General features: G+C 35.5%; 1 protein-coding gene across 7 annotated transcripts in view; it reads right to left on the reverse strand.

The window, feature by feature from the left end:
* Positions 1 to 391: 391 nt before the first annotated feature.
* Positions 392 to 26,612, reverse strand: part of Hnmt (histamine N-methyltransferase) — a 57,643-nt gene continuing 31,422 nt past the window's right edge. For 6 of the 7 annotated variants that reach the window (XM_028772789.1, XM_028772788.1, XM_028772791.1 and 3 more), the window contains exons 4-7: positions 13,145 to 13,252; positions 11,907 to 12,037; positions 9,091 to 9,184; positions 1,051 to 1,412 (exon numbers count right to left, since the gene is read on the reverse strand). In XM_028772789.1, the coding sequence (XP_028628622.1) occupies positions 1,051 to 1,412; positions 9,091 to 9,184; positions 11,907 to 12,037; positions 13,145 to 13,252 (695 nt within the window). Of the gene's footprint in view, positions 1,413 to 9,090; positions 9,185 to 11,906; positions 12,038 to 13,144; positions 13,253 to 26,612 lie in introns of all 7 variants that reach the window. The other variant, XM_028772794.1, reaches the window with a different exon arrangement.

Here is a 26,612-nt window from a genome sequence, read left to right on the forward strand (position 1 = left end):
GGAGACAGAGAAGGACACAGAGAGAAAGTGAGGAGAAGAGGCTGACCAAGAGCATGTGGAGAGAGGGACAGAGGGGGAGGGGAGAGAGGGAGAAAGGGGTCAGAGAGAGAAAAGGGGCATAGAGTAGAAGAGTCCAAACAGTCCCTTTTATAGCAAGCCAGGCCTACCTGGCTATTGCTACTGTTGGGTAGAGCATAGAAGGAGTGCCAACATATATTTTGAAAATATTAGTATTTTAAACCTTAAAAGACCTTTTAGATGTTTAAGAAACTAAAACTTAAAAAAGGAAAAAGTGAATGGAATTGATTTGCACAAAATACATGTTTCAGTATATGAAAAGGAGAAGAGATGACTAAATTTTAGATAACCTAGAAGAAAAACCAAGAGCCAATTTTATAATAATCCTTGTAAATATTTATTTTAGTTTTAGTTATGTATGTGGGGTAGGGCATGTACACATAAATGTTGATCCCCAGAGGCTAGTAGATGGCATCAGATTCCCTAGAACTGAAGTCACAAATGTTATGACGTGTGGCACATGCATGTTCCAAACTGAACCCTGGCAGGTCCTTTGGAAGAACCATCCAGCAGCCCCTGATTTTTTGATGCTATTAATAAAACATATGATAGAAACTACTACTTTTTCGAGAAGAAAGTGGGAAGATAAAAGCTCATGTACAAGCAGAGAAATACTTATGTTTTGTCATCTAAGAATCAACAAATATCACCTTACTGAAAGAACAGATGGCACGTATTTTATTACTATTGGAAAGAACTTTATTATCAGTAAGCTAATGAAACTCAAGTCACATGTTTCCAGTTAGGCAGTGTTTAGACTGAGCATTATCTTTCAAGGTCACAACCAGAAGTGGCCCACATTGTTCTTAAGAACGCCTAAGTTGTGTTGGAAATTTGTAGATTTCATTTATAAGAGATAATATTATACCCTATTATGGGATTAATTTTAACCTCAATATTTAAGTAATATGTTTTTGATATGTAAATAAATCTGCATTTGATCAAGATATGAGCTCTGAATACTCTTATGACTTATACATTTGCCTCAACCACTATAAAACTCAGATTATTGTTAAAAAGTACCTTCCCCTCTTTCTTAACACTAAATTCAGGCTCTTGAAGATCTTTCATAATTTCTGCTTTGAGATCCAGTGGTGCTGTTTTGCTAAAGTTGCAGGTTTCTGTCAAAAAATCCCAAAGCAGGTCTCCATTTTCATTACCATCAATAAAACAGTCTGTTATATCCATGGTAGACAAAAGGTCATAACATTCATACTTAATACCAAGGTCATCCAGTATCTGAGCAAGATCAGAAGATGTGACATATTGGCAGAGGTCATCTGTGTGTAGGCGAGATCCATATTTTTTCCATAGCTTTTCCCAGCCACTAGTTCCTATGCAAAAAAGTTAATATAGCCCATAGGTTATTAGCATCAAGAAATCTGAAGACAAAACAGACCCAGCGAAGAGTATGAGGACACGTGGGGTATGAATACTAGTGTACTTCCTACATATATGTTGTTTTCTTATTTTTTCTTTCATTTAGCTTCTCTCAGTCATTATAATAGACATTTAGAGTAGAGCACAGAACAAAATAATATTCATACCCTTTGTAAAGCTTAATTCAAAAAGCATAACAAAACCAGGAAGAAGACTAAATAGGTAACTAAATATATCATATGATATAAAGTGTAAGCAGAAAAACAGAGTAAGGCATAAGTATGGTCAAAGACATTTAAATACTGTTGTTTTACCACGGTGATCACAGAGTCTGTCTCATATGGTAACATTTGAGCACAAATCTCTCGGCAGTCACATAGATATTACAAGGAAGGTTATCACATAGATATCACAAGGAAGGTTACTCCAGATGGAAAGAACAACCATTAGGGATTTGAAACAAATGCAAGGCTGGTATATTTACGAACTAACCAGCCATCCAAGGAACTTGGAGTTGAGTGAGCAAGTGAAAGAAATGAAAGACACGTCAGTGAAATATTTTAATGTAAAAAGAAAATCATCACTTAAATTAAAATTCAAGTAGTTTATACTTGCTATCATTTCATGTCTTCATGTTGATAATTAAAAATTCTGCTAGTTAGCACTAAGTGAATATTTATAGAGTTAAAATTGTTCTATAACAGAAGCAAAAGATCACAGTAGAAAATATAAGATATATTATAGTACACTGACCACTAAATGGCCCGATTTTCTTGAATTCTACCTGTCTTTCTTGTCCTAATTAGTTTTACTTGTTTAGCCTACATTGTTTTGTCTGACCACCTCCATACACTGCATATATGCACCTGAAAATATATAGTTTTTTTCACAGAACCTTTTATTTCAATGTAAACAAACCTGCAAATAAACATAGTTTCTGTGCTTTATATGCAGTCATTACTAGATTAATCATATTCTCTTTTGGTTGTACTTTAGAACCTTGTAGTCCCTGTATTACAAAATACTAATAAACAAGTATTCAGTTACATTCAAACACATGTTGATCATTTCCTGTTAACCCACAGCTTATACAAAGCTATAATAATAAACGGAAAAGCAAAGGCACTGTTCTTTACTTTCCTAAGCTCATAAGAGCCTTTGATGTGAAACAGCAGGAAACTTCACTCAAGATACTTTGGATAAAATCTAATGCAATTTACTCCATGTTTTTAATGGTTATGCATGAGAGACGATGAGTGGGAAAACTAGGAACAGTATAGTTAACTAAACTGATGAAAAATGGACACCATATTTGGCAGTAATATTTATTTAATTGGGCTGAATATCTTATTTAAGCACAAATCAAACTATTTAAAAGGTTATTTTTGTTTTATAATTCATAATTTTAGTTATTTAATATTTCTGACAAGAATAAGCAAATTTCTGAAATATTTTTTCTTGTTTTGCTCAAGTGATTACATTAAGAAAAAGATAATGCGACATTTCTTCACTGTAGTAAAAACTTCTCCCCAGACTTTGATAATAGGAAGACCTTATCTGAGTTCTAGCATAATGAACTGAACACTGTAAGTTCTTAACTCTCATTTCTAGGAACAATATCAATTAAAATTGCTTATTTCTTACAGATGACAATCTCCTATTCTTCAATCAGTAACAAAACCTTGTGAACTACATATTTGAAAAAGTGAAAACTATTTCTACCATATGAAACGCATCGACTGAATAATTTCTGACTCAAGATTCTTTTTATTTTTTTAAAGTTAATTGTTGCTTTTACTGACTTTTTGGTTCCCTATAAAAACACACAGAGCTCATTTGAATCCCATGTATGGATAAATGCAAATAACATGGCTCTAGCTCTCAACAAATAGCCTAAAATTTATATATGTAGGACGTACACTCGTATTCATACCCCATGTGTCCTCATACCCTTTGCTGGGTCTGTTTTGTTTTCAGATTTCTTGATGCTAATAACCTATGGGTTATACTAACTTTTTTGCTGCAACCAGTAGACTACTGTATCTATAAGGAGCTTGATCAATTCTAAAATTCATGTAGGATACCATATTCTAAACCACAAAATGCTTTTATTTCCTATTGGCAAATACCTAGCAATTAAATATGAAACTGCTCAAAATGTCAGATTCACTAGCAGAATTGTGATTAATATAAAGTATGCCAATTCAGGATAAATTCCTGTTAAGAATAGTGTTTCTGTTTTGTTGATGCAGATCATAAGACATTCCACAAAATTGAAAACAAGGTTTAACTTTGTAATACAAAGTGCTTTTCATCAAGTGTCCTAATTTAGGCATGGGCTAGTAGAAAAGATTCAATTTATATAATCTCCTTAAAATGGAAAACCAGACCTTTTCCATATAAATCAGTAATTTTAAATAACTAGAGGTAAAAATAGTATATCAGAATGCTCCCTTAGGAAGTCAGTTGTATGCGAGAGTTCCTGGCTCCAAACCCCCATATGAAGTAGAGCCCAGGATTATAAACACAATGACATCATCATTTCTAAAAAAAAAAATTATTCCTTATATGTGAAAATAAATTTTGTAGTACACTGTTTCAGTGCTTAGAGCTGTTACTTGGTGATGATGACAAGGACTGTGGTGTATTTAGAAAAAGGTCATTTAACAACAAGTGAACAATCCGTGAAATCCATCAAAGAACCACTACAAAGATAGAGAATAGTGGCAGGTGCCCACAATACCCAAGTAACAGAGACAAGAGGGTTGGTAACTTTGAATCCAACCTACACTACACAGTGAAACCTTACATATGACCTTAATGCTCGTGTTGCTTTTTTTTTTTTTTTTTTGCTTTACTGGATATTTTATTTATTTACTTTTGAATGTTATCCCCTTTCCCAGTTTCCCCTCTGGGAAAACCCCTATATCATCACCCATCCCCCTGCTTCTATGGGGGTGCTCCTCCACCCACCCACCTGCTCCCACCTCCTCACCCTGGCATTCCCCTACACTGGGAAATCAAGCATTCACAGGACCAAGGGCCTCCTCTCTCATTGAAGCCCAACAAGGCAATCCTCTGCTACATATGTAGCTGGAGCAATGGATCCCTCCATGTGTACTCTTTGGTTGGTGATTTAGTCCCAGAGAGCCCTGGGAGGTCTGGTTGGTTGATATTGTTGTTCTTCCTATGGGCTTGCAAACCTCTTCAGCTCTTTCAGTTCTTTTTCCAACTCCTCCATTGGGGACTCCATAATCAGTCCAATGGTTGGTTATGGGCATCCACCTCTGTATTTGTCAGGGTCTGACAGAGCCTCTCACAGGACAGCTAAATTAGGTTTCTATAAGCAAGTACTTCTTGGCATCTGCAATAGTATCTGGGTTTAGTGTCTGTATATGGAACAGAACTCAGGTGGGGTAATCTCTGGATTCAGTTTCTGCCCCACGCTTTGTCTCCATATTTCCTCCCTTGAGTATTTTGATCCCCTTTCTAAGAAGGACTGAAGCATCCACACTTTGGTCTTCCTTCTTCTTAAGCTTCATGTGATTTATGAATTGTATCTTGGATATTCCAAGCTTTTGGGCTAATATACACTTATTTTGTGACTGGGTTTGGATGATACTTTCTAATTCCGTCCATTTACCTAAGAATTTCATGAATTCATTGCTTTTAATAGTTGAGTAGTACTCCATCGTATAAATGTACCACATTTTCTGTATCCATTCCTCTGTTGAAGGACATCTGGGTTCTTTCCATCTTCTGGCTATTATAAATAAGGCTACTATGAATATAGTAGAGCATGTGTCCTTGTTATATGTTGGAGCATCTTTTGGGTATGTGCCCAGGAGTAGTACAGCTGGGTCCTAAGGTAGTACTATGTCCAGTTTTCTGAGGAACCTCCAGGCTGATTTCCAGAGTGGTTGTACCAGCTTGAATTCACATCAACAATGGAGGAGTATTACTCTTCATCTGCTGTCACCTGAGTTTTTGATCTTAGCCATTCTGATTGGTGTGAGGTGGAATCTCAGGGTTGTTTTGATTTGTATTGGCCTGATGACTAAGGATGCTGAAAATTCCTTTAGCTGCTTCTTGGCTATTCAATATTCCTCAGTTGAGAATTCTTTATTTAGCTCTGTACCCCATTTTTAATAGGGTTATTTGGTTGTCTGGAGTCTAACTTCTTGAGTTCTTTGTATATATTGGATATTAGCCCTCTAGTGGAGATAGGATTGGTAACAACCTGGTCCCAATCTGTTGCTGTTTTGACCTATTGACAGTGTCCTTTCCCTTACACAAGCTTTACAATTTTATGAGGTCCTATTTGTCTGTTGTAGATCTTAGAGCATAAGCCATTGATGCTCTGTTCAGGAATTTTTCCTCTATGTCTGTCTGTGTGTTCCAGGCTCTTCCCCACTTTCTCTTCTATTAGATTCATTGTATCTTGTTTTATATGGAGGTTCTTGATCCACTTCAACTTGAGCTTCATACAAGGAATTAAGAATGGGTGGATTTGCATTCTTCTACATGTTGACCACCAGTTGAACCAGCACTATTTGTTGAAAATTCTGTCTTTTTTTCCACTGAATTGTTTTAGCTCCTTTGTCAAAGATCAGGTGACCATAGGTGTGTGAGTTCATTTCTGGATCTTTAATTATATTCCATTGATCTACCTGCCTGTCTCTCTACCAATACCATATAGTTTTTTTTTTTTTTTAATCACAGTTGCTCTGAAATACAGCTTGAGGTCAGGGTTGGTGATTCGCCCAAGAAGTTCTTGTATTGCTGAGAATAGTTTTCAGTATCCTGGAGTTTTTTTGTTATTCTAAATGAATCTGAGAATTGCTCTTTCTAACTCTATGAAGAATTGGGATGGAATTTTAATGGGGATTGCATTGAATCTGTAGATTGCTTTTGGCAAGATGGCCATTTTTACTATATTAATCCTGCCAATCCACGAGCATGGGAGATCTTTCCATCTTCTGAGGTCTTCAATTTCTTTCCTTAGAGACTTGAAGTTCTTGTCATACAGATCTTTCCCTTGTTTGTTTAGAGTCACACCAAGTTATTTTATATTATTTGCAACTTTTGTGAAGGTTGTCATTTCCCTAATTTCTTTCTTAGCCTGTTTATCCTTTGAGTAGAGACAGGCTACTGATTTGTTTGAGTTATTTTTATATCTAGCCACTTCACTCAAGTTGTTTATCAGGTTTAGGAGTTTTCCAGTGGAATTTTGAGGGTCACTTAAGTATACTATCAAATCATCTGCAAATAGTGATATTTTGACTTCTTCCTTTCCAATTTGTATCCCTTTGGCCTCCTTTTGTTGTCTAATTGTTCTGGCTAGAACTTCAAGTACTATATTGAATAGGTAGGGAGAGTGGGCAGCCTTGTCTAGTCCCTGATTTTAGTGGGATTGCATCAGGTTTCTCTCCTTTTAGTTTGATGTTGGCTACTGGTTTTCCGTATACTGCTTTTACTATGTTTAGGTATGGGCCTTGAATTCCTGATGTTTCCAAGACCTTTACCATGAAGGAGTGTTGAATTTTGTCAAATGCTTTCTCAGCATCTAATGAGATGATCATGTGGTTTTCCCCCCCTTTGAGTTTGTTTACATGATGGATTTCCCTTATTGAACTATCTGTGCATCCCTGGGATGAAGCATACTTGATCATGATGGATGATCATTTCAATGTGTTCTTGGATTCTGTTTGTGAGCATTTTATTGAATATTTTTGCATCGATACTCATAAGGAAAATTGGTCTGAAGTTCTCTTTCTTTATTGGGTTTTTGTGTGGTTTCAGTATAAGCATAATTGTGGCTTCATAGAACAAATTGAGTAGTGTTCCTTCTGTTTCTGTTTTGTGGAATTGTTTGAAGAGTATTGGTATTAGGTCTTCTTTGAAGGTCTGATAGAATTCTGCACTAAACTCATCTGGTCCTGGAGGATTATTTGGTTGGGAGACTTTTAATGACTGCTTCTATTTCTTTAGGAGTTATGGGACTACTTAGATGGTTTATCTGATCCTAATTTAACTTTGGTACCTGGTCTCTGTCTAGAAAATTGTCCATTTCATCCAGATCTTCCTGTTTTGTTGAGTATAGGCTTTTGTAGTAGGATCTGATGATCTTTTAATTTCCTTGGTTTCTGTTGTTATGTCTCCCTTTTCATTTCTTGATTTTGTTAATTTGAATACTGTTTCTGTGCCCTCTGGTTAGTCTGGCTAAGGGTTTATTTATCTTGTTGATTTCCTCAAAGAACCAGCTCCTGGTTTCGTTGATTATTTGTATAGTTCTTTTTTTTTTCTAGTTGATTGATTTCATCTCTGAGTTAGATTATTTCCTGCCATCTACTCCTTTTGGGTGTATTTGCTTTGTTTTGTTCTAGACCTTTCAGGTATGCTGTCAAGCTGCTAGTGTATGCTCTCTCTAGTTTCTTTTTGGAGATATATATTGCATTTTCTAGTATTTACTTGTGTTATTTGTGCAACACTGACTATGACCTTAGGCACAACAAGCTAATTAAATGTCTTTTTTTGGAAAGTAAAACAAATGGAACATTTTATAGGTATGCAAGAAAAGCTATAATGAACCATCTTGCTAATGGCTTTAGAGATGCAAATTAGTATGGTATTCAGGTGCATGGTAGCATCTAAAATAATTAAGATTTTATTTACTTTTTAGTAAATCACAAAGATTGTGGAAAGACATTCAAGTGACTATATATATATATATACATATATATATATGCATATATATATATATATGTATGTATATTCAATGTACTTGTTTGTTCTCATGTTAAAACTATCATCACTTGAATTTTCTGTTCCATAAGGTAGATACCTTGGAAGAGGGATTCTCAATTGAGGGATTTCCTCCATCAGATAAGCCTGTGAGCATGGTGGAAGGACATATTTTTTTTTCCACTGTGAATTAATATAGGTGGGTCCAATGTGAATGGAGCCATCAGTAGGCAGGTAGGGCTAGAAGCAAGTCAACAAGCAACATTCCTCTGACATCTCTGCTTCAGTTTCTACCTTCAGGTTTCTGCTTTGAGTTCTTGCTTTGACTTTCTGGCTTGATGGACTGTAACCTATAAGCCACGTAAACATTTTTCTCAAGTTTGTTTTGGTCAGTGTTTTATCATAGCAACAGATGCAGCAGATATATATATACAAGGCAAAGATTTTTTTGTTTCTTTTTTTTTGTAAGGTTTTATTATAGTTTCTGCTGTGTGTATTCGTGTATGTGTGCTTGAGCACACATGTGCATGTGATGGATATATGCATGTGTTAAGCTAGAGTTACAGGTAGTCTATAAGCTGCCTGCAGTAGGTACTAGAAATAAAATTCCAGTCCTCTACAAAAGCAGTGTGTATTCTACTGCATCATGTCTAACTCCTTTATGGATGTTACAGGATGTTTTCTATATAGATGGAAACAAAAAGATTTTGTCTTGACTAGGGTCTCTAGACTAAGCACTGTTGTGAATGATATTTCTGCTAATCTAGAACTTAATTTGAAATTAATACCATGGCAAAGACAAAATATACTAACTTTATCTAAACATATGGATCTATGCATCTGTTTACAACCGATATTTTAAAATCCGGGCCGACTGAAATGACTTACCTGACACAAGAATAATGAGAATTTTAGCATTGGCAGCTAAGAGGCCATGGAAGAATTTCAGGGTGGCTGGGATATCCTTTACATAATACAGCATCTAGGTAGGAGAGAAAAAAGAAATGATGTTGATTTGGACTTCATAGTTTACATGTTTGTTGTTTAGACTAGACACTCAGAGAAAGTTTTATTTTTTTACATCGAGTGAATTTTTATCAGGCAACAATCTTTAAATGTTTATAGAGTTACAACAAAAAGACATTTGGTGATGGGCAAATATGCTATCTGCCCAACTGATACGGTTCCTGCAGGTATCTAAGTAAAGAAGCAAACTCTCAAAGAAATGAGAATGAACACTAGGTGCAAATTGACTTCATCAACCTGGATCATACTTGGGAAAATCTAATAACAGCCAGTTTATTGCCGATTTATTTAAGCCCAGAATAATTGAGAAAAAAAGTTTCATGATATAATACAATCCACAGTGCATGATAAAGTATAATCCCATTGAAACTTGATTCAGGGTACCTGTCATTTCTTCTAAGAAACTAATACAGGTAACCTATCTCTAGGTAGCTTAAGGACATAAGGGTATGACCTGATCTTTGTCATATAGACAGAATGGAGGTCATTTCAACTACTTGCCACCTTTGGTGTTATGGTTTGAACAAAAGTGGTTCCACAGGCTAATATTCCTGAATGTTGGAGTGGCACTCTTTGTTGGAGTATGTATGGCCTTGTTAGAGGAAGTATTGACTTGGGGTAGGTTTTGAGGTTTCAAAGGCCCATGCAAGGCCAAGTGTCTCTCCCTCTCCCCTTGTGGCCTGCAGATATAGGTATAGAACTCTCAAGCTACTTTTCCAGTACAGTATCCATCTGCATGCTGCCATGCTTCCTGCCGTGATGACAATGGACTAAACCTCTGCAAGACATGCAAGGAAAAATACAAAATGTACAGTTTGAGGAGAGAAGGTGCACCAGGAACTATAATGAAGATAAGTACAATGCTCAAGAAAATGAAAAGTTGAAAGAAAAGCCTGACTCTAAATGGAACAGAGTAGTGACCTCAGAGCAAGACCCATCCTGCAAAGCTTCCAACTTGTAAATGGAAATTTGAGAAAAGCTTAGCCAGTGAAGGAAATCATCTAAAACAGAAACTTGGTAAGAATGTATTTTAACAAGGGGGGCATGTTCTAGCCACAGTAAACAGAAGAACTTGGCAGTTTTGGCTTTGTGGTTCTGGCTTTAGAGTCAAGGATTTAAGAAAGGGGTTATGGAATCTCCACAGGTGACTAAGGAAAACCACTGGGACCAGGCATGGGTTAGGGGGTATCCCTACATGGAGGCCCAGAGCTATGGAAGTGAAGCCTGGATTTTGGTGAAAACCCCCAAAATATTGGGAATGGCATTGTGGTGAGATATCTGCCAAGGAGAGTTGCTACATGGGTGTTGAAAAAGAGATTTGTCACAGTCGACAAAAATGAAACAAGCTGGTTATCTGAAGAATATTTTAACATCAGAGTTGGGAGTATGCCTTGATGGGTTTGGGTCACTATGTTCCCTTTCCTCTCTTTTGGAATGGTAATGCATGTTGGAAGTATGTGATATAGTTTTACCATTTTGACTTTATAGGGGATTACATGAGTCTCAGAAGAGATTTTGGACTTTGAATTTTTAAACAGGGTTGAGACCCTTAAAGACTATGGGGACCATTGAAGTTGGACAGAAAGCATTTTGTATTATAAAATATGTACAGGTCTATAAGAGCAAAGAAGTAGAGTGTGTTGGTTTAACTAAAAGAAGCCTTCATAGAATTGTATATTTGAGTGTTTTCCTTTGTAAGAGTTGTCATGATCATGGTGTTTTTAAACAGCAATAGAATACTAGAACACATAGACAGAGTATAAGACTAATTTTCAGTGGGATTTCTTATTAAAAAGTATGAGGTAAAGTGACCGATTAGGATTGAATGATCAGCAGAAGGTGACAGGGGGAGAAAAGAGAGGAAGACTAGGAAACAGTTGTGTGAGGGCAGTAAACACATCTAATAGCGAAATAATATATTATTGATGAACATGCTAAATGTCTCCTGCCACGTAAAAAATTTGTTTTCTAAGGAAATATAGGCTTAGGACTGCTTAAATATGTTGAGTTTTAGACTAGTTTTTTTTTTCTTTTTTGGCTTTTATGATTGTACTCCTTTGAACCCAATGTGATTTGGACTATAAGAAGGAAAAGTACAACACTGATATACTCTTTATTATTCACAAATTTTAGTGATGCCTAGAATTGAAGCCTTATGACATTTACTCAATAATATTGCTGATTAGTCATAGAAGTAAAATCCTTCTAAATGATTGGCTCATTTAAGTAGCATATTGTTGACCTAATATTATAAAATATGTTCCTTCTATTATATGCATACTGTTGAAGATACCTACTAATGAGAAAACTAAGAGGTTTCAGAAAATGTCTGAATCATTTATAGATAGATAGATAGATAGATAGATAGATAGATAGATAGATAGATAGATAGAGGTAGAGATAGATAGATAGATAGATAGATAGATAGATAGATACAAACATTCTGGTTATCTATACCAACAAAACCATTAAAAAATCACTAGGATATATTATCATTCTATAGTTCTAAACAAGTGTCCTTTTATGTATTAAAAAAATATTTGTATTTACCTCTTTAAGGCAGAAAGTGTTTACTTATAAAACAAGAAACAAAAAAATTCATTGTATGCATTCTTCATACAAATTTGTGGAAAACATCTTTTTTCATTGTAATAGTCCAATGTAAGACCATTTCCTACCTGAATCATATGAATAAAGTCCCACTTTGGAGGCTTTTCTTCTTCCAGCATACGTTTTTGATATTCAGACGATGTCTCCTTGTGCCAAGCAAATTTTATGTTCTCCATGTTTGATGTCTTGGCTACAAGCTCTAAAATACCCAGAAAAGGTGGTCTATAATCAATTTTAATTTAATTACATACAGAACCCATTTTTTCATTTAATTTTTTAATTCAATAAATGTTACAGGACTGTGATGGCTAATTTTGGTTGTCAACTCTACGACTTCAAGAATTAAGTAAAACCCAAAAAGCTGGGCATACCTGTGTGTGTTTAGGGGAAGGGGGGAATCTTGATCAGATCATTTGGTGTGGGAAGATCCACCCAAAATCCAAATCATTTAAGGTCAGAATGAGCCTAAGAATTTAAGACTGTATCTTCTGGTGGCACACCATGGAAATGAATATGAAAAAGGAAGCTTTTTGCTTTTTTTCAAGCTTGTATTAACTTTGACAAGTTCATCTATCCTGCTGCTAAGACACTCCTGTACTTTTATGACCTTATAAGTAGTATAACCTATTTCTCTGGGATTCCAACCCAAACTGAAGACCAGCTGAGTCTTACATACTGAACAACTGCTGGATTCTTAGGCCTTTGCATCCAAAGAAAGCCATTGTTGGATTAGAAAGAACATAGCCTGTAAGCCACTCTGCTACACCTCATTTTAGTAGATAGATGGATAGATAGATAGATAGATAGATAGATAGATAGATAGATAGATAGATAGACAGATAGATAGGGATAGATATTAATTCCATCAGTTCAATTCCATTAGAGAACCTTAATAAGGCACATTTTTTTTTATTATGTAGCTAAGAAAATCAGAAGGTTTGTCTAGACATTTTTTTCCCTAATACTAGACAAAGTTGGAGGAGAAAGGACAAAACTAAGAAATAAATTTGAGAGTGTGTTTAAGTGCAGGATATTTTATCTTAGTTTAAAGATTAAATCAACTGCAGATTTTTATGAGTAGAAATTTGATATAAAACAGATTAATCCATGAAGTCAAGGAATTTACTGTCTGTAGTTTCAGGTCTTTTGTTCTTGCATTCCAAGAATTAAGTTTTTCTCCAAATGAATGTAACAAGTACATAGGAGTCAGTGTGTTATTAATCATTTGAAGAACACACACATACACACACAAACAAAAAAAACAAACTGAGAAGATAAACCTCTGAAAATAGAATTTAACACATACCTTTGTACTTGACAATTTGTTCAGCACTTGGCTCAACTACTTCATTGTTAATACAGATCCCTGGGTATTGAGCCTGAACTTTGGAGAGAATCTGAAGGTCAATTTCACCTATGAGGTAAATAAATAGAACAAGCTACATTAAATATGGTGATAAAGAACAACTTGAATTGATTAACTTTTTGAATCAAAGGGTTGCAAAGATGATTAACACTCGCTCAACTGTAGCATTCCCTTAATATGTATGATGTTCAAGCACGCAATTTGAAGCAGAAATAATAATTCCGCATAAGGAGGAGTATGAATACCATGCACTTATTCTTTCATTCACATAACCTCCATTCATACTTATTACTGGGCTTCATTGAGTCAAAGCTGTCAAGGACTGTAGGAGACAATCACTGTTTTGTTATAGTCAAATATAATTTTAAATATTTATCAATTGAGAGATATATTTAAGCCAGAAACATTAAAATACAAGAAAAGCACAACTTAGAACTGATAACTAATCTAGTCCAGAAGAACACTTAAAAGAATATTTAAAGTAAAAAGATAAGGGATATACATACAGAATATAAAAATGTCAGATATTACTTTTCAAAAAGTCATGCTAAGTACCAAGTTCTCTCTTCAAAAACCACTGTCTCAGGAGAATAAGAACACTTGCTGATCAAACTTAAGGACTTGTCGATCCTGAAAATTGTCTCTTAACACCTCCATTTGTGCGCACGTGCACACACACACACACACACACCAGCTACAGAAGACCCTTGAGGCTTCCATGACATTGAATGTCTTCTTCTATGTCTGGCTCATCACTCTCCTACCTCCCTTGTCTCCTAATACTGTGCCATATTCTTTTGCTGCTCATTTTGTCTAACTTTAGAAAGGTTCTGTCAATGCCACGCACACCAAAATGTTACAGGTTAACATAATTTCATATTTTGTCAAAAGATATTTACATTTTAATGAAGGTCAACATGTAACCTAATTAAATAAGAATGTCAAACTCAGTTTGGATGTATCAGCAATAGGGAAAAAAAATAGTTTCTAAACAGAGGGGTTCAAAGAACAACATAAAGAACTAATAATATTAATTCATTGTCAACTCTATTTTACATTGTGCTTTATATGATTTCACTATTTATCCATGACAATGAATTAGGTATTATTATTATTTATTGTTGATTATTATCTACTACTGCTACTATTAACATTTTCTGATGAGTAAAATGGAGTTCAGATAGTTGTCTTAGTTAGCTTTTTTCATGGCTGTGATAAAGCACCAGGACCAAAAGTAACTTGGGGAGGAAAAAATTATTTTACCTTATGCAACTTGTAAGTCACTAAGAAAAGCCAGAGCAGGAACCTGGAAAAAGGAACTGGGACGGAAGCCATAGGACTGTTGATTACTATCTTTTTCCTCATGGTTTGTTGGGCCTGCTTTTTTATAGGACCCAGGACCACTTGCCCAGGGATAGCCTTGTCCACAGTGAGCTGTATCCTCCCTCAAACATCATAAAAAAAAGAAAATACCACACAGACATTCTAACAAGCCAGTCTGGTGGAGGCATTTTTCTCAACTGAGGTTCTCTCTTTACAACTGATAGCAGCTTGTGTCAAGCCAACATAAAACTGGCCAGCACACCAGAAAACAAGACTCTCTGAATCAAGCAAGGCATGTATGAGCTCACAGAGGTTGAAGCTGCAAGCACGGAGCCTATGTGGATCTGCACTACAGATATAGTTTTAGTTTAGCATTTTTATGGAACTCCTGACTGTGAAAACAAGTGGGTCTCTCACTCTTGCGCCTGCTATTGGGACTCTTTCCCTCCTGGGTTGCCACATTCAATTTCTATATGATACTTTTTGCTTTGTCTTATATCTTATTTTGTCATGTTTGGTTGTTATCTCTTAGAAACCTGTTTTTTGTAATGAGAGAGAGAGAGAGAGAGAGAGAGAGAGAGAGAGAGAGAGAGAAAGGGAGTGGATCTAAAGGGGAAGGGAGCTGGGGAATAAAGGGGAAATTATAATCAGGATATATGGTATAAAAAATAATCTATTTTCAATAAAAGTGAAAGAAAAAAAGGCCTGGCTGGCATAAAGGTAATATGCATCTTATACATGTTTAAGACCTGCGTGGAACTGAAATTCATTTGACTTACACAATCAAGCAGAGATCTACCTGCTTATTAATTAAATGGAAGTGAGATTATGTACAGATAATCATTAGTTAGTCATTTGTCTCTATTAATTGACTATTTCATACCAGGCACAGTTGTGGATAAGTGATAATAAGGATAAAATAATTTATCAGGTATCATTTTCTCAAACACCATTGCTTAGTGAAAAAGACAAGCTTGGAGACATCAGAGCAGGTAGACCTCTGCTTTGATTGTGTAAGATATTACTATTATTCTAGAAATAACTTTTTAAAAATAATGATTTAATAAATTTACTAATAAGGCAAAATATCTGAACAATTGAAAAACACATTAAGATTTCAAAAATTATAAAAATTTTAATTATTTTAACTACTTTCTCTTACACATTCAACATTTTCCTGTATTGGACAACAAATAGTTCCACTGTAATACGCAGTCAGTGTCTGAGTACCTGGATGATTTAGGTGTCCTTATATGATGGAAGGGACTAACAAGTTCACCTAGACCTACCTATTAAATCACTCATCTCCTAAAAGCCAAATAATTTTATATTTCAAGTACTTAGAATAAAATTCAGGAACTTCTGCCATGCTAGGTCAGTGCTTTCCCCCTGGACTACTTTCCAAGCCCTTTAAAGGCCTCATATCCTGTCCTGTTGTGTTGAGGGCTGGGTTTCAATGTGACCTTTGCAGGGCAGCAAACACTTGCACCAATGCATATATAAAGAATGATCCTAAACACATACCTTGGACTTTGAATAATTATGGATATACCTCCATGAAGGTTGATGAATCTTAACAAATGTGTAACTTGTTGGAGGATGTGGATAATCTCCGAAGTTACTCTCATCTTGCTAAATATTTTAAGTTCATTTAAAATATTCTTTAACAAGTGATTTGAAGGGTAAAATGGATGAAATGGTGAATCTTTAATTGGGAGAGGGGGCAAGTTGGTCTATTCAGAATGATAAAGAGGAAAATAGCTGTGGTGGTTTGAATAAGCTTGGCCCATCAGAAATAGCACTATGAGGAGATGTGGCCTTGTTGGAATAGATGTGGCCTTGTTGGAGGAAGTGTCTCACTGTGTAGGCTGGCTTTGAGATCTTATGCTCAAACTCTGCCTAGTGTGGAAGAGACCCTCCTTCTAGCTGCCTGCAGTAACAGTCTTCTCCTGGCTGCCTTAAGATCAAGATGCATAATTCTCAGCTCCTTCTCCAGCACCATGTCTGCCTGCATGCTGTCATCCTTCCTGCCATGATGATAATAGAAAAAAACCTCTGAAACTGTAAGCCAAACCCAATTAAATATTGTCCTTTATAAAAGTTGCCTTGGTCATGTTATCTTTTTATGGTAATATCCAAACTAAGACAACAGCAATAGGAATCTCTGAAGAAGCTGTAGGAATTATATTAGTACTTATTTACCTAAAATTACATTATATATGCATTATATGTATATATAATACATAATAATTTGTAATTATATGTTAATATATAGTTACTACTATAATATCTAAATATATATAACATATACATTTGTGTGTATATAGTGTATGCGCATGTATAAACATTTTTAATTAAATTATCTTACTTGGGCTGACACGCTCCCTGCAAAAAAATACTAACAAAAACACCAGGCATGAGAAAGACCTTTGCACAAACTCTAAAATCAATATAGTGCATTGCTATTATCTTTGATTGCCTCACAGAGGACTTCTGCTGAAGTCCTACACGTCAAAAGACTTGGAGGACTTGAATAGGATTTGAATTGAAAGCCTCATCCTTGAGGACTAGCTTTCACAGTACCAGAAAGTGCTATGAAGCCTTTCAAGGGAAGGAAACAACCACTAGTCTTACCTAGTTATAACACCTAGGAGCTGCAACAATGAGAAGAATGGCAAAATAATCCTAAAGAAGCAGTGGTGACATCCATATCTCAGTAGTAATGAGTAGTTCTCTGAGGGGATGATTAGTTTGTGTGTGGGTGTGGGTATGGGCATGAGTTCCTGTTGGGCAGTTGTGGTTTCCATGGCTCCGAAGAGACTAGAGCATGGGAATTTTGACTGAGTTCACTCCACGCAGTACTGGGCACCCAGTGTGAGAGAATCTTACATAGTCTGAAGTCCAGTGGGGGCACAGGGATCTCGAGTGGACCTGGAAGCCAGTGGTCTCTATTCTCGAGCCCCCAGTCATCACTGGGGGGTTGAGGACGAACAGAGACTGGGGGATGTCAGCTGGCCCACAGCCAAGAGGAACAAGGGAGAGAGAAGCCCCAACCACACACCGTGGGAAGAGACTTGGTTACCGACACTCGCTTGGCAGGGTCGGCTAGCTTGGTTGAGTCGGGGGTCCCTGTGGTTGGAACGCAGAGAAGTCCTCCAGGAAAGATTAGACACAGCTCGGTAGTTGAGACCTTCTCCACAGTTCCCCACGGCGGGCCCCAAAAGACACGAGAAAGTCCACGGCTCCATAAGCTTTATTTTCATGGAGGATGGTAAATGGATCTAGACATACCCCCATGAAACTCAGGACAGGACATACCTGAGTTAAATAGGGAGAGAGGAGGGAGGAGGGTCTGGTAAAGAATACTTAATTGGCTACACCCTCTGACCTTTCGGTATCTCATTAATATGGAAATCTCTCAAGGCCCTGAGACCTGTAGTCACGTCTTCTATCTGTGGAAGGACTAGTAGGGGCATTGCCCTACGTGACTGAATGACGCAGATTAAATGGAGGTCTTAGACCACATGTTAGGAACCTGGAGTCTGGGAGAACATCGAAATATATGCTGTCCCTCACAGCAATGGACACCTGTTGGGTTTCCAGATATCTCCAGCCAGTGCTCTACCAGGAACCAAGCCATCCTTTCACGGCCCCACAGTTCTCTAACTGGACTTATGGTCTATTCAATAAAAAGGAAATCATACCTGGTACTGGAAGCTTAGACAACTAAATGCAACTATTGTGATGAATCCTAAAGGGATCTTAAACCAGCATAATTCCTAACTCCTTTGTAAATATTTCTCTTTAAACATACTCATTCCTCATCAAAGAAATTTCTCTTTACAACAGACAGAGATAAATACAGAAAAGGAAAACTAGTAAAAATTGTAACTGCAAAGAATAACGGATTGTGGAATGTCCAAGGCCCAACTGACACATCTACTGCACAGTTCATGTATCTAAGGCTTAGAGAACATTGTAGAAGAGGGAACAAGAAGAGCCAGAGGAAGTCTTCTACAAAACTGTGACTCCTAGAAAGGAAATGAAATTTCACCCATGATACCTCAACAATATGGCTTCCTAAAAAGACCTGAAGAAGAATTGTAACACCAAAAGACAAGCTAACATGGAGGGACAAAGAACTATGGACAACTAAGGGATACTGAAAGTGGGTGAAACAGCTTTACCTAGGAATGATTCCCCAATTAGTTATCTAATACAAAGTTACTATATACATTAATTATATAATAAGAAATTATAGACATAATTTATATAATGCATATATAATTACATTATGTATTATGTACATATAAACTGTATATGTATATAATGTGTGATATATATATATATATATATATATGTACATGTTACCCTTTATAGATACATATGTGTGTGTGTGTGTAACACTAAAGGGGCTGAGAACTTTGCATTTATATGTTTAGGGTCATATGAGTGTGCAAAATATATGTTTCACATATAAATGTATGCAATGAGTGTGAATGTATGTGTATGTTTATGTGTGTAACAATAATAATTAAAGAATAAGGGGCCAGGAGCAAAGTGTGTGATGGAATACATAGGTGGGCTAGAGGTGAAAAATGAAAGGGTAAGATTATATTTTTCTAAAACTTATTTTTAAAAGACAAAGTAAGATTTATGTGTGCTTTTTTCTCAACAACATGAAAAGCAATATTTCAATTCTTCCCTTGTACTATTAGCTTAGTCTGAGGTGTTCCATGGGGCTGGAGAGATGGCGCAGTGGTTAAGATCCTTTGCAGCTCTTGAGGAAGACCAGAATTTGGTTCCAAATATCCACTTAATATCTTATAACCATTTGTAATTTCAATTCCAGAGTACCTTCTCCCTCTTCTAGCCTTCACTGGGACCAGGCATATATGTGGTGCACGTACATTCATACAAAACACTTTTAAACACAAAACAATAGTGTTTCATTATAAGCACTATCTTGGAACCATTACCTATGCTTTTTATCATCTATAGTCAGGGATTCTGATGGACTTCAACAAATTAGCAATTTTATCATAACCTTAACACTACATACCAATTGGCAGTTAATTGGAATCACCCCAGGATCCTCAATCAATAATCAACACTGAGTAGGTGAAGACTGACCTGATAAGTCTTCCTACCTGACATGAAATCAATCAAGTTCTGGCAACAGCATGAATAGAACCAAACCTCCAGGCAAAACACACAGATCAGAATTTCATATGAGACATGAGACCAGTGAAATAAATCCACATGCCCTAGTACCATACAAAACCACAACTAATATGAAAGATCAATAAAATATAGCCCCCTTAGAGACTACTAGTAGTGTAGAAATATTCCCCAATAGAAATGACCTAGATGAATTTCAGAACATAACAGTTAAAAGAACAGTTATAAATATCATTATAAATATCATTAAAGAATCCAGAAAGGAGAAGACACAGGCAAATATATGGTTGAACATAAAGAAGACAGATTTCATTAAAGTTCAAGGAATTACAAACAAATTACTAAATCTAATACAGTAATTTTATTCTGTATACAGAATAAAATAAAATACAGGATTTGAAACTGGAATACAATAAAAAGAGAAATCTGAAGGAAAAAAGCAAGTTGAAATAATGACAAAATTTAAAAATTTAAAGATCCAATTGAAAGCTTAAGATTGATCTTTAACAGTTGACTGGATAAGGCAGAAGACAAAATATCAGAACTGGATGATAAAGTAGAGGAATTGAACCAGTTAATGAAATAAAATGATATATTTTTTTAAGTATATATTCAGGACAACATTCAAAGATAAAATTTATTCATTAGAGACAGAGTAGTTTGAAAAGAATGCCAGGAGAATAAAGTAGATTTGCAACAGCATCAAAGAAAATGTCCCTACATTAAGGACATATATAACCACAGAGATGCAGGAAACACATAAAAACACTAAGGAGACAGCATATACAGAAAAGAGACTGTCAAAATCATGTTATAGCAAAACATGGAAGAAAGAAAGGAAGAAAGAAAGAAAGAAAGAAAGAAAGAAAGAAAGAAAGAAAGAAAGAAAAATTGAAATTGCCAGAGAAGAGTCAAGAGTCACACTAAGGAAAGCCCATCAGAATAACAGTTGACTTTTCAATGGAAAAACTATCCAACAAAACTATCATATTTGAAAGAAAAAGAAAAACTTTCCAGGTTGTGTTATATACAGGCTAAAGGAAACCATGTTTACCAAACCAGCCTGACAGAAAATACTGTAACTTATGATACTTCAGATTGACAACAAGAATAAGCAAAGCCATGAGACCTTAGAAAGGAAATAAATTAGGCTATGATTACAAAAACACAAAATGTGATTAAGAACCACACAAAGCAAAAATGTACAATGAAATAAAAATATTCAATATACCTTTCAATAATAACTTTAAATATTAGTAGCTTCAACTCTCCAATTAAAAGGTACAAATTAATTGGATGCATTAAGAAATAAAATCGAACTATTGTCTACAATAGAAATTCATACAACTCAAGGGTAGGTACCATTTTGGAGTGAAAGAATAGGGGAAAAAATGTAGTCTGAGCAAATGGGACCTGGAAACAAGCAAATATCACTATTCTAATAGCTGACATAAATAGACTTCAAAAAAATTAATCAGAAGAGATTTTTTAAAAAAACATTTTGAACAAAGAAACAAATAAGGAAACATTATAATCCTAATCTTATACACATCAAACTCCGACTCATTCCATTTCATAAAATGCTGACTTGAAGACATAGAAAACTTGCCAAAATTGACAGATCATCTGAAGAAAAAAATAAGCAGTGAAACATAACTGATATCATACAGTGAAATGTAAATGACATCATACAGTGACACATAAATGATATCATACAGCAAAATATAAATGATATCATACATCAAACTGATATAATAGATATCAATAAACCAACTATTCCACCTAAATATCAAAGAATACTTTTATGTAGTAGCCTATAAAACTATTAAAATAAACCATATTCTAGAATACAAAACAACTCTTTTTTTTTTTTTTTTTTGAGCAGAGATAGGTTTTCTCTGTGTGGCCCTTGCTGTCCTGGACCTCACTCTGTAGACCAGGCTGGCCTTGAACTCAGAAATCTGTCTGCCTCTGCCTCCCAAGTGCTGGCATTAAAGGCGTGCGCCACCACCGCCCAGCCTACAAAACAACTCTTAACTAATACAGTGAAACTGAAGTAATTCTGTGTATCTTGATCTCAATTCAAAAAGGTTTGAAATCAACAGCAAGAGAATCTCTAGAAATTATGCAAAATCCCAGACAGTAAATTGAGTGCCAAATGGGTCAAAGTAAAATATCTAGAAGGAAAATAAAAATCTTCCCGATAATAGATGAAGTAAAAGCACAACACAACAAAACATATCAAATGTAGTCTTAAGAGGAAAATGTATAGCTCTAAGCACCTACATTATGGAATCAGAAAGAGCACAAATAAGTGACTTAATAATGCAAATCAAGAGTTTGGAAAGACACAAAGCTAATCTAAATCCAGAAGATGAAGAGAAATAATAAAAACAAGGCAGAAATTAATGAAATAAAAACATAAAAGCAAAACAAAGAATGAAAGAATCAAAGAGCTGTTTCTTTGAGAAGACAAAGATTGACAGAACCTTTGCCAAAATAACCAAATAAAAAAAGAAAAACAAATGAACAGAATCCAAGTAGAAGAAAGGAACATTAGTTTATCGTAAGTGTCTGCTTTCAAAACCTATATTCTTGGGCTAGAGAGATGGCTCATAAGTGAAAGACAATAAGAGACTTGAATTATCCAACAATTGAGAAATTCACAGAGCATTCAAGAGTAAATAAGACACCTGGGAGACATAGCCCTGCTTTAGAGAGAAAGGCAATGCAGCCTCTGTTTGCTATTTTCACTCATGCAAATACTATTAGTCCTTACTTAGGAAGGGGTCATTTAGGCAACTTACTATTGACATTCTGGGACTTAAAACATATAAACACCTAAAGCTGTTTGCACTTACTAAAGCCTTATCAAGAAATGGCAGTAAATAAATATCTTTATTTAAAAGTCTACAATTTTCCCATGAAAAAATGGAGAAATAATAAATAGTATATTTGACTATATCAAACTTTTCTATTCTTTCCTTTTTCCTCTGTGACTAGCAGAATAAATTAATGACTTTATAGTCTGAGCATCTTATGATGATTTTAAACTGATTTTCTCTCTTAAGCACTTTATGGAATTTGAGCAGTTAGTAAAAAAAAAAATGTGTCAGCATAAAACCTTTTTTCAAATTACGGTGCTTACAAAGATTTAATAGCATTTCATTGCAACCAGTGGTAACCTTAGGCTGCTTGCATTACAGTTTTTTTCCCATTACCTATAAATTAAGACATTTCTACAGAAGTTTAAATTATTTTTTAGTTAAGTTTATTATTTTAAAAAATTAACCTTGATTGTTAGTTTTATATATCAACTGTCTCAAGACACGATACGTCCAGAAGCTTAGTTAAACAGTATTGTAAATGTACCTTCAAGAATGTTTCAGGCTTCAGAGATGGCTCAATGGATAAGAGCACTGACTCTCTTCAAGAGGTTCTGAGTTCAGTTCCCAGCAACCACACAGTGGCTCACAACTATCTGTAATTGAATCTGACGCCCTCTACTGGTGTGTCTGAATACAGCTACAGTGTACTCATATACATAAAATAATTTTTTTTTAAAAAAAGAGTGTTTCTAGATAAAATAAATCAATAAATTAGGTAAAGCATATTGAAAGCTAAAATTGAAAACTATGAACTGAGACAATGTTTTTCTCAGGCTCTGAAACCTAGTCTGATATTCTGTGATGATCAATATATAGAATTTAGACAGTTATACAAATCCAAATGTGTCAGCATTGCAGGGTTTTCTTGGGACTTCAGATAACCAGCCTTGGTACTGAAACCTGGAATCACAGACTCCCCTGGATCTCTAGCCTGCAGACTACAGATCCTTGGGTTTCTCGGATGTCATCACCATGAGAATAGACCTGTTAGTACTTTACATATACTTAGAATACTAAGAATACTTAGAGTTCTGTTTCTAGAACATCTCTACAATTATGCCTGTATAACACTATCACACACACACATCACAAACACACCCACACACACATGCTCTCTCACACACACACAGTGTGCAAGCATACAAACACACACAGAAAGAAAAGAGAAAAAAGTAGCTTTAATAAAATAGATTCAAATTGATTATGATTGTTCTTTTATACTCATACAACTATCCTAAAGCATGTAAAACCAAGAATAGAACAACTCACATTAACAAATTGGTATTCAATTTAATGACATTTATATACATCTCCATAATAATGACGTTTTAACATTACAATTACTGAAGGTAATTGATCCCAAAGAGAAGCAAAATGTTCCCAAACTACTTTTGTTGTTGGACCTAATGGTAGGTTTTCCTAAAAGTAGGCTGTATATTACTTTTTATTAGAAAAAGTTATAGGAATCTACAAACAAAACTTACAGTTAGTACCCATATGCTTGACTTCTCATTTTTTTCCCAGCCTTGGAACCCCAAAACTTTCTTCCTTTGTTCTCTCATTTCCTTACAAATCAAATGTTCTTTGTTAAAGTCTCTTTATCCACAGGAGTATTAAGTCACTACTTTGAGATAGTTCTCCTGGAAGTTTCTCTTACATGATGAACACTGTTCAGATCAATAAACATAACATGTATTTCTCTCATTAATCTGTCTTTCTTTTAGGGAGCTAAAGGAAGACAACATTCACATTCTCTACAATGTAGTATTATATAAAATACACAATAGGATTTTGGGGGAAATGTACAGATTGGCAATGGGACACTTCTAATGCATCAACTTCAATGATTTATTACAATGACTTATGGAGTTCTGCAGGGCAAACTATGAAAGTACAAAATCTAAGTTTTAAATAATAAAAAAAAACCAAAAGAGAATACAGAGAGGTACAGGAAACATTATGGAAGAGATAACCCTTGGCACAGTTTATGTGTTTTAAACCAATACACTACAATTTTGACATTATTTTGAACAACTGGTAGGTTCTGCATGGTGTTTATGGTTGCAGTTCCCTTTAATAAATAGAATTACTAAGGCAATTAAGGATTTAAGAAAACTTAGACCCAAGTTTGTATTATTTCCATTCCTACTTCTGTCACATTTTACCAGGTGATATCTGTTTTTTTTCTTTTTTAAATTTATTTTTCTTTCATATATTACATCCTAACTACAATTTTCCCTCCCTCTTCTCCTCCCAGTTCCCACCCCTCTTCTATTCCTCCTCCATTTTCCTTCAGAAAAAGGCAGGCATCCCAGGGGTATCAACCAAACTTGACATATGAAGTTGCATGGAGACCAGGCATCTCCCCTCATATTGAGGCTGAATGAGGAGACTAAATGGGAGGAAAGAGTCTCAAAAGCAGACAAAAGAGTCAGCGACAACTCCTGTGCCCACTGTTAGGAATCCCACAAGAAAAATCAAGCTACAAAACCATAACATATATGCAAAGAGCCCATGTAAGCTTCCTGAGTTTTGGTTCAGTCCTTATGAGTACCTATTAGCCCAGGTGAGTTGTGATATCCTTGTCCCCTCTGGCTCCTACAATTCTTCCTCCCTCTTTTCTACAGGATTCCCCAAGTGATGATAAATATATTCAAAACCCTTTAAGATATCAGACATCTGAACATTAGCTTCTTCAACCTTAAGTGAATCCCCAAAGAGATGGTAGGAAAATAAAACATTGTAACACTTGGAAAGTCTCAAGTAATGTTCCCACAAAATAACAAACTTGTAATAGCTCAATTCCTCTGTTCCCACAAAATAACACACTTGTAATAGCTCGATTCCTCTGTTCCCACAAAATAACAAACCTGTAATAGCTCAATTCCTCTATTCTCCCTCTTCTGAAAATAAAGTGCATAGATATTACTATTTCAGCATAAAAAGGAGGAAACATTTTTAAATGTCTTTGTTACTAGTCAGGAATAGTTGTGCATAGTTGTGTAATCTAAGAACTAAGAATGCAGAGACAGCAGGATCATGAGTTCAAGTTCAGACTGGGCTATACAATGAGACTTCATCTAAAATGGAAACAAAAACAAACAAACAAACAAGACAACTAATATGCTAGTGAATTTTGGAAAGCTCCCTGGCCATAACAACATCATATGCCTATTTATTGATCTTTCTGTCCTTATGTTTCATATCTATAAATTAAGCCTACTATAGTCTATGCTAAAGAATTGCTATATTACGACAGAGATAATTTTTCACAGTTAATGATATATAATAGGTATTGAATAAATTATAAATGTATTTTTTTATCCTCTGGTTGTAATTGTTGTCCTGGAGACTCACTCCCTCCATCTGCTAACCTAGGCCTAGTCCTGGAAACTTCTAGACTCTGTACAATCTAATCTAGGCCTAGAATGTTTTCAGCCTCTGAGACTTGCTGCTGAATAATCTCATCCTTTTTTGTTCTTTCTAAACTCTGGCTGGCTGGTTCAACTCAGTTGTTCTGGCTCGAACACCTCTGCAAGCTGACTGACTCAATCTGGCTTCTCTCAGTTTCTTACTCAGTTTAACTTCATACTGTCTTTGGCAATCTAGTCTAACCTTCTGGCTCCTTATTCTCTGGTTCGTTCTGTCTTCACCTGCATCCAGCTTCTTCTCTCTTCAACCTGTCTCTGTACAACTGCTCCAGTAAAACTGCCTTCTTTCCTCTGTACTGTCCCTCAAATAGCTTCTCTTTCCTCTCTCTTTTCTCTTGAGAGTTAAGCATATCTTATTCTGTCAAATCTTTCTCTGGTTAATCACTTTGTCTGACACTCAATTGGACATCACTTACAAACATGGATGCTTCCTTCTGTAAACTAACTTCACCTTCATTGTTTAGGATTAAAGGTGTGTACTAAGGACATGTTTGTATTCCAGACAGAAGGATTAAAAGTGTGTGCTAAGGATTGAATCACATCACAACTCTAAACAGGTTTTTTCAGTAAATAACACAATCTCAG

The sequence above is a fragment of the Grammomys surdaster genome, unplaced genomic scaffold (genome assembly GCF_004785775.1).
Source record: "Grammomys surdaster isolate TR1022 unplaced genomic scaffold, NIH_TR_1.0 219, whole genome shotgun sequence".
Taxonomy (NCBI): Eukaryota; Metazoa; Chordata; class Mammalia; order Rodentia; family Muridae; genus Grammomys; species Grammomys surdaster.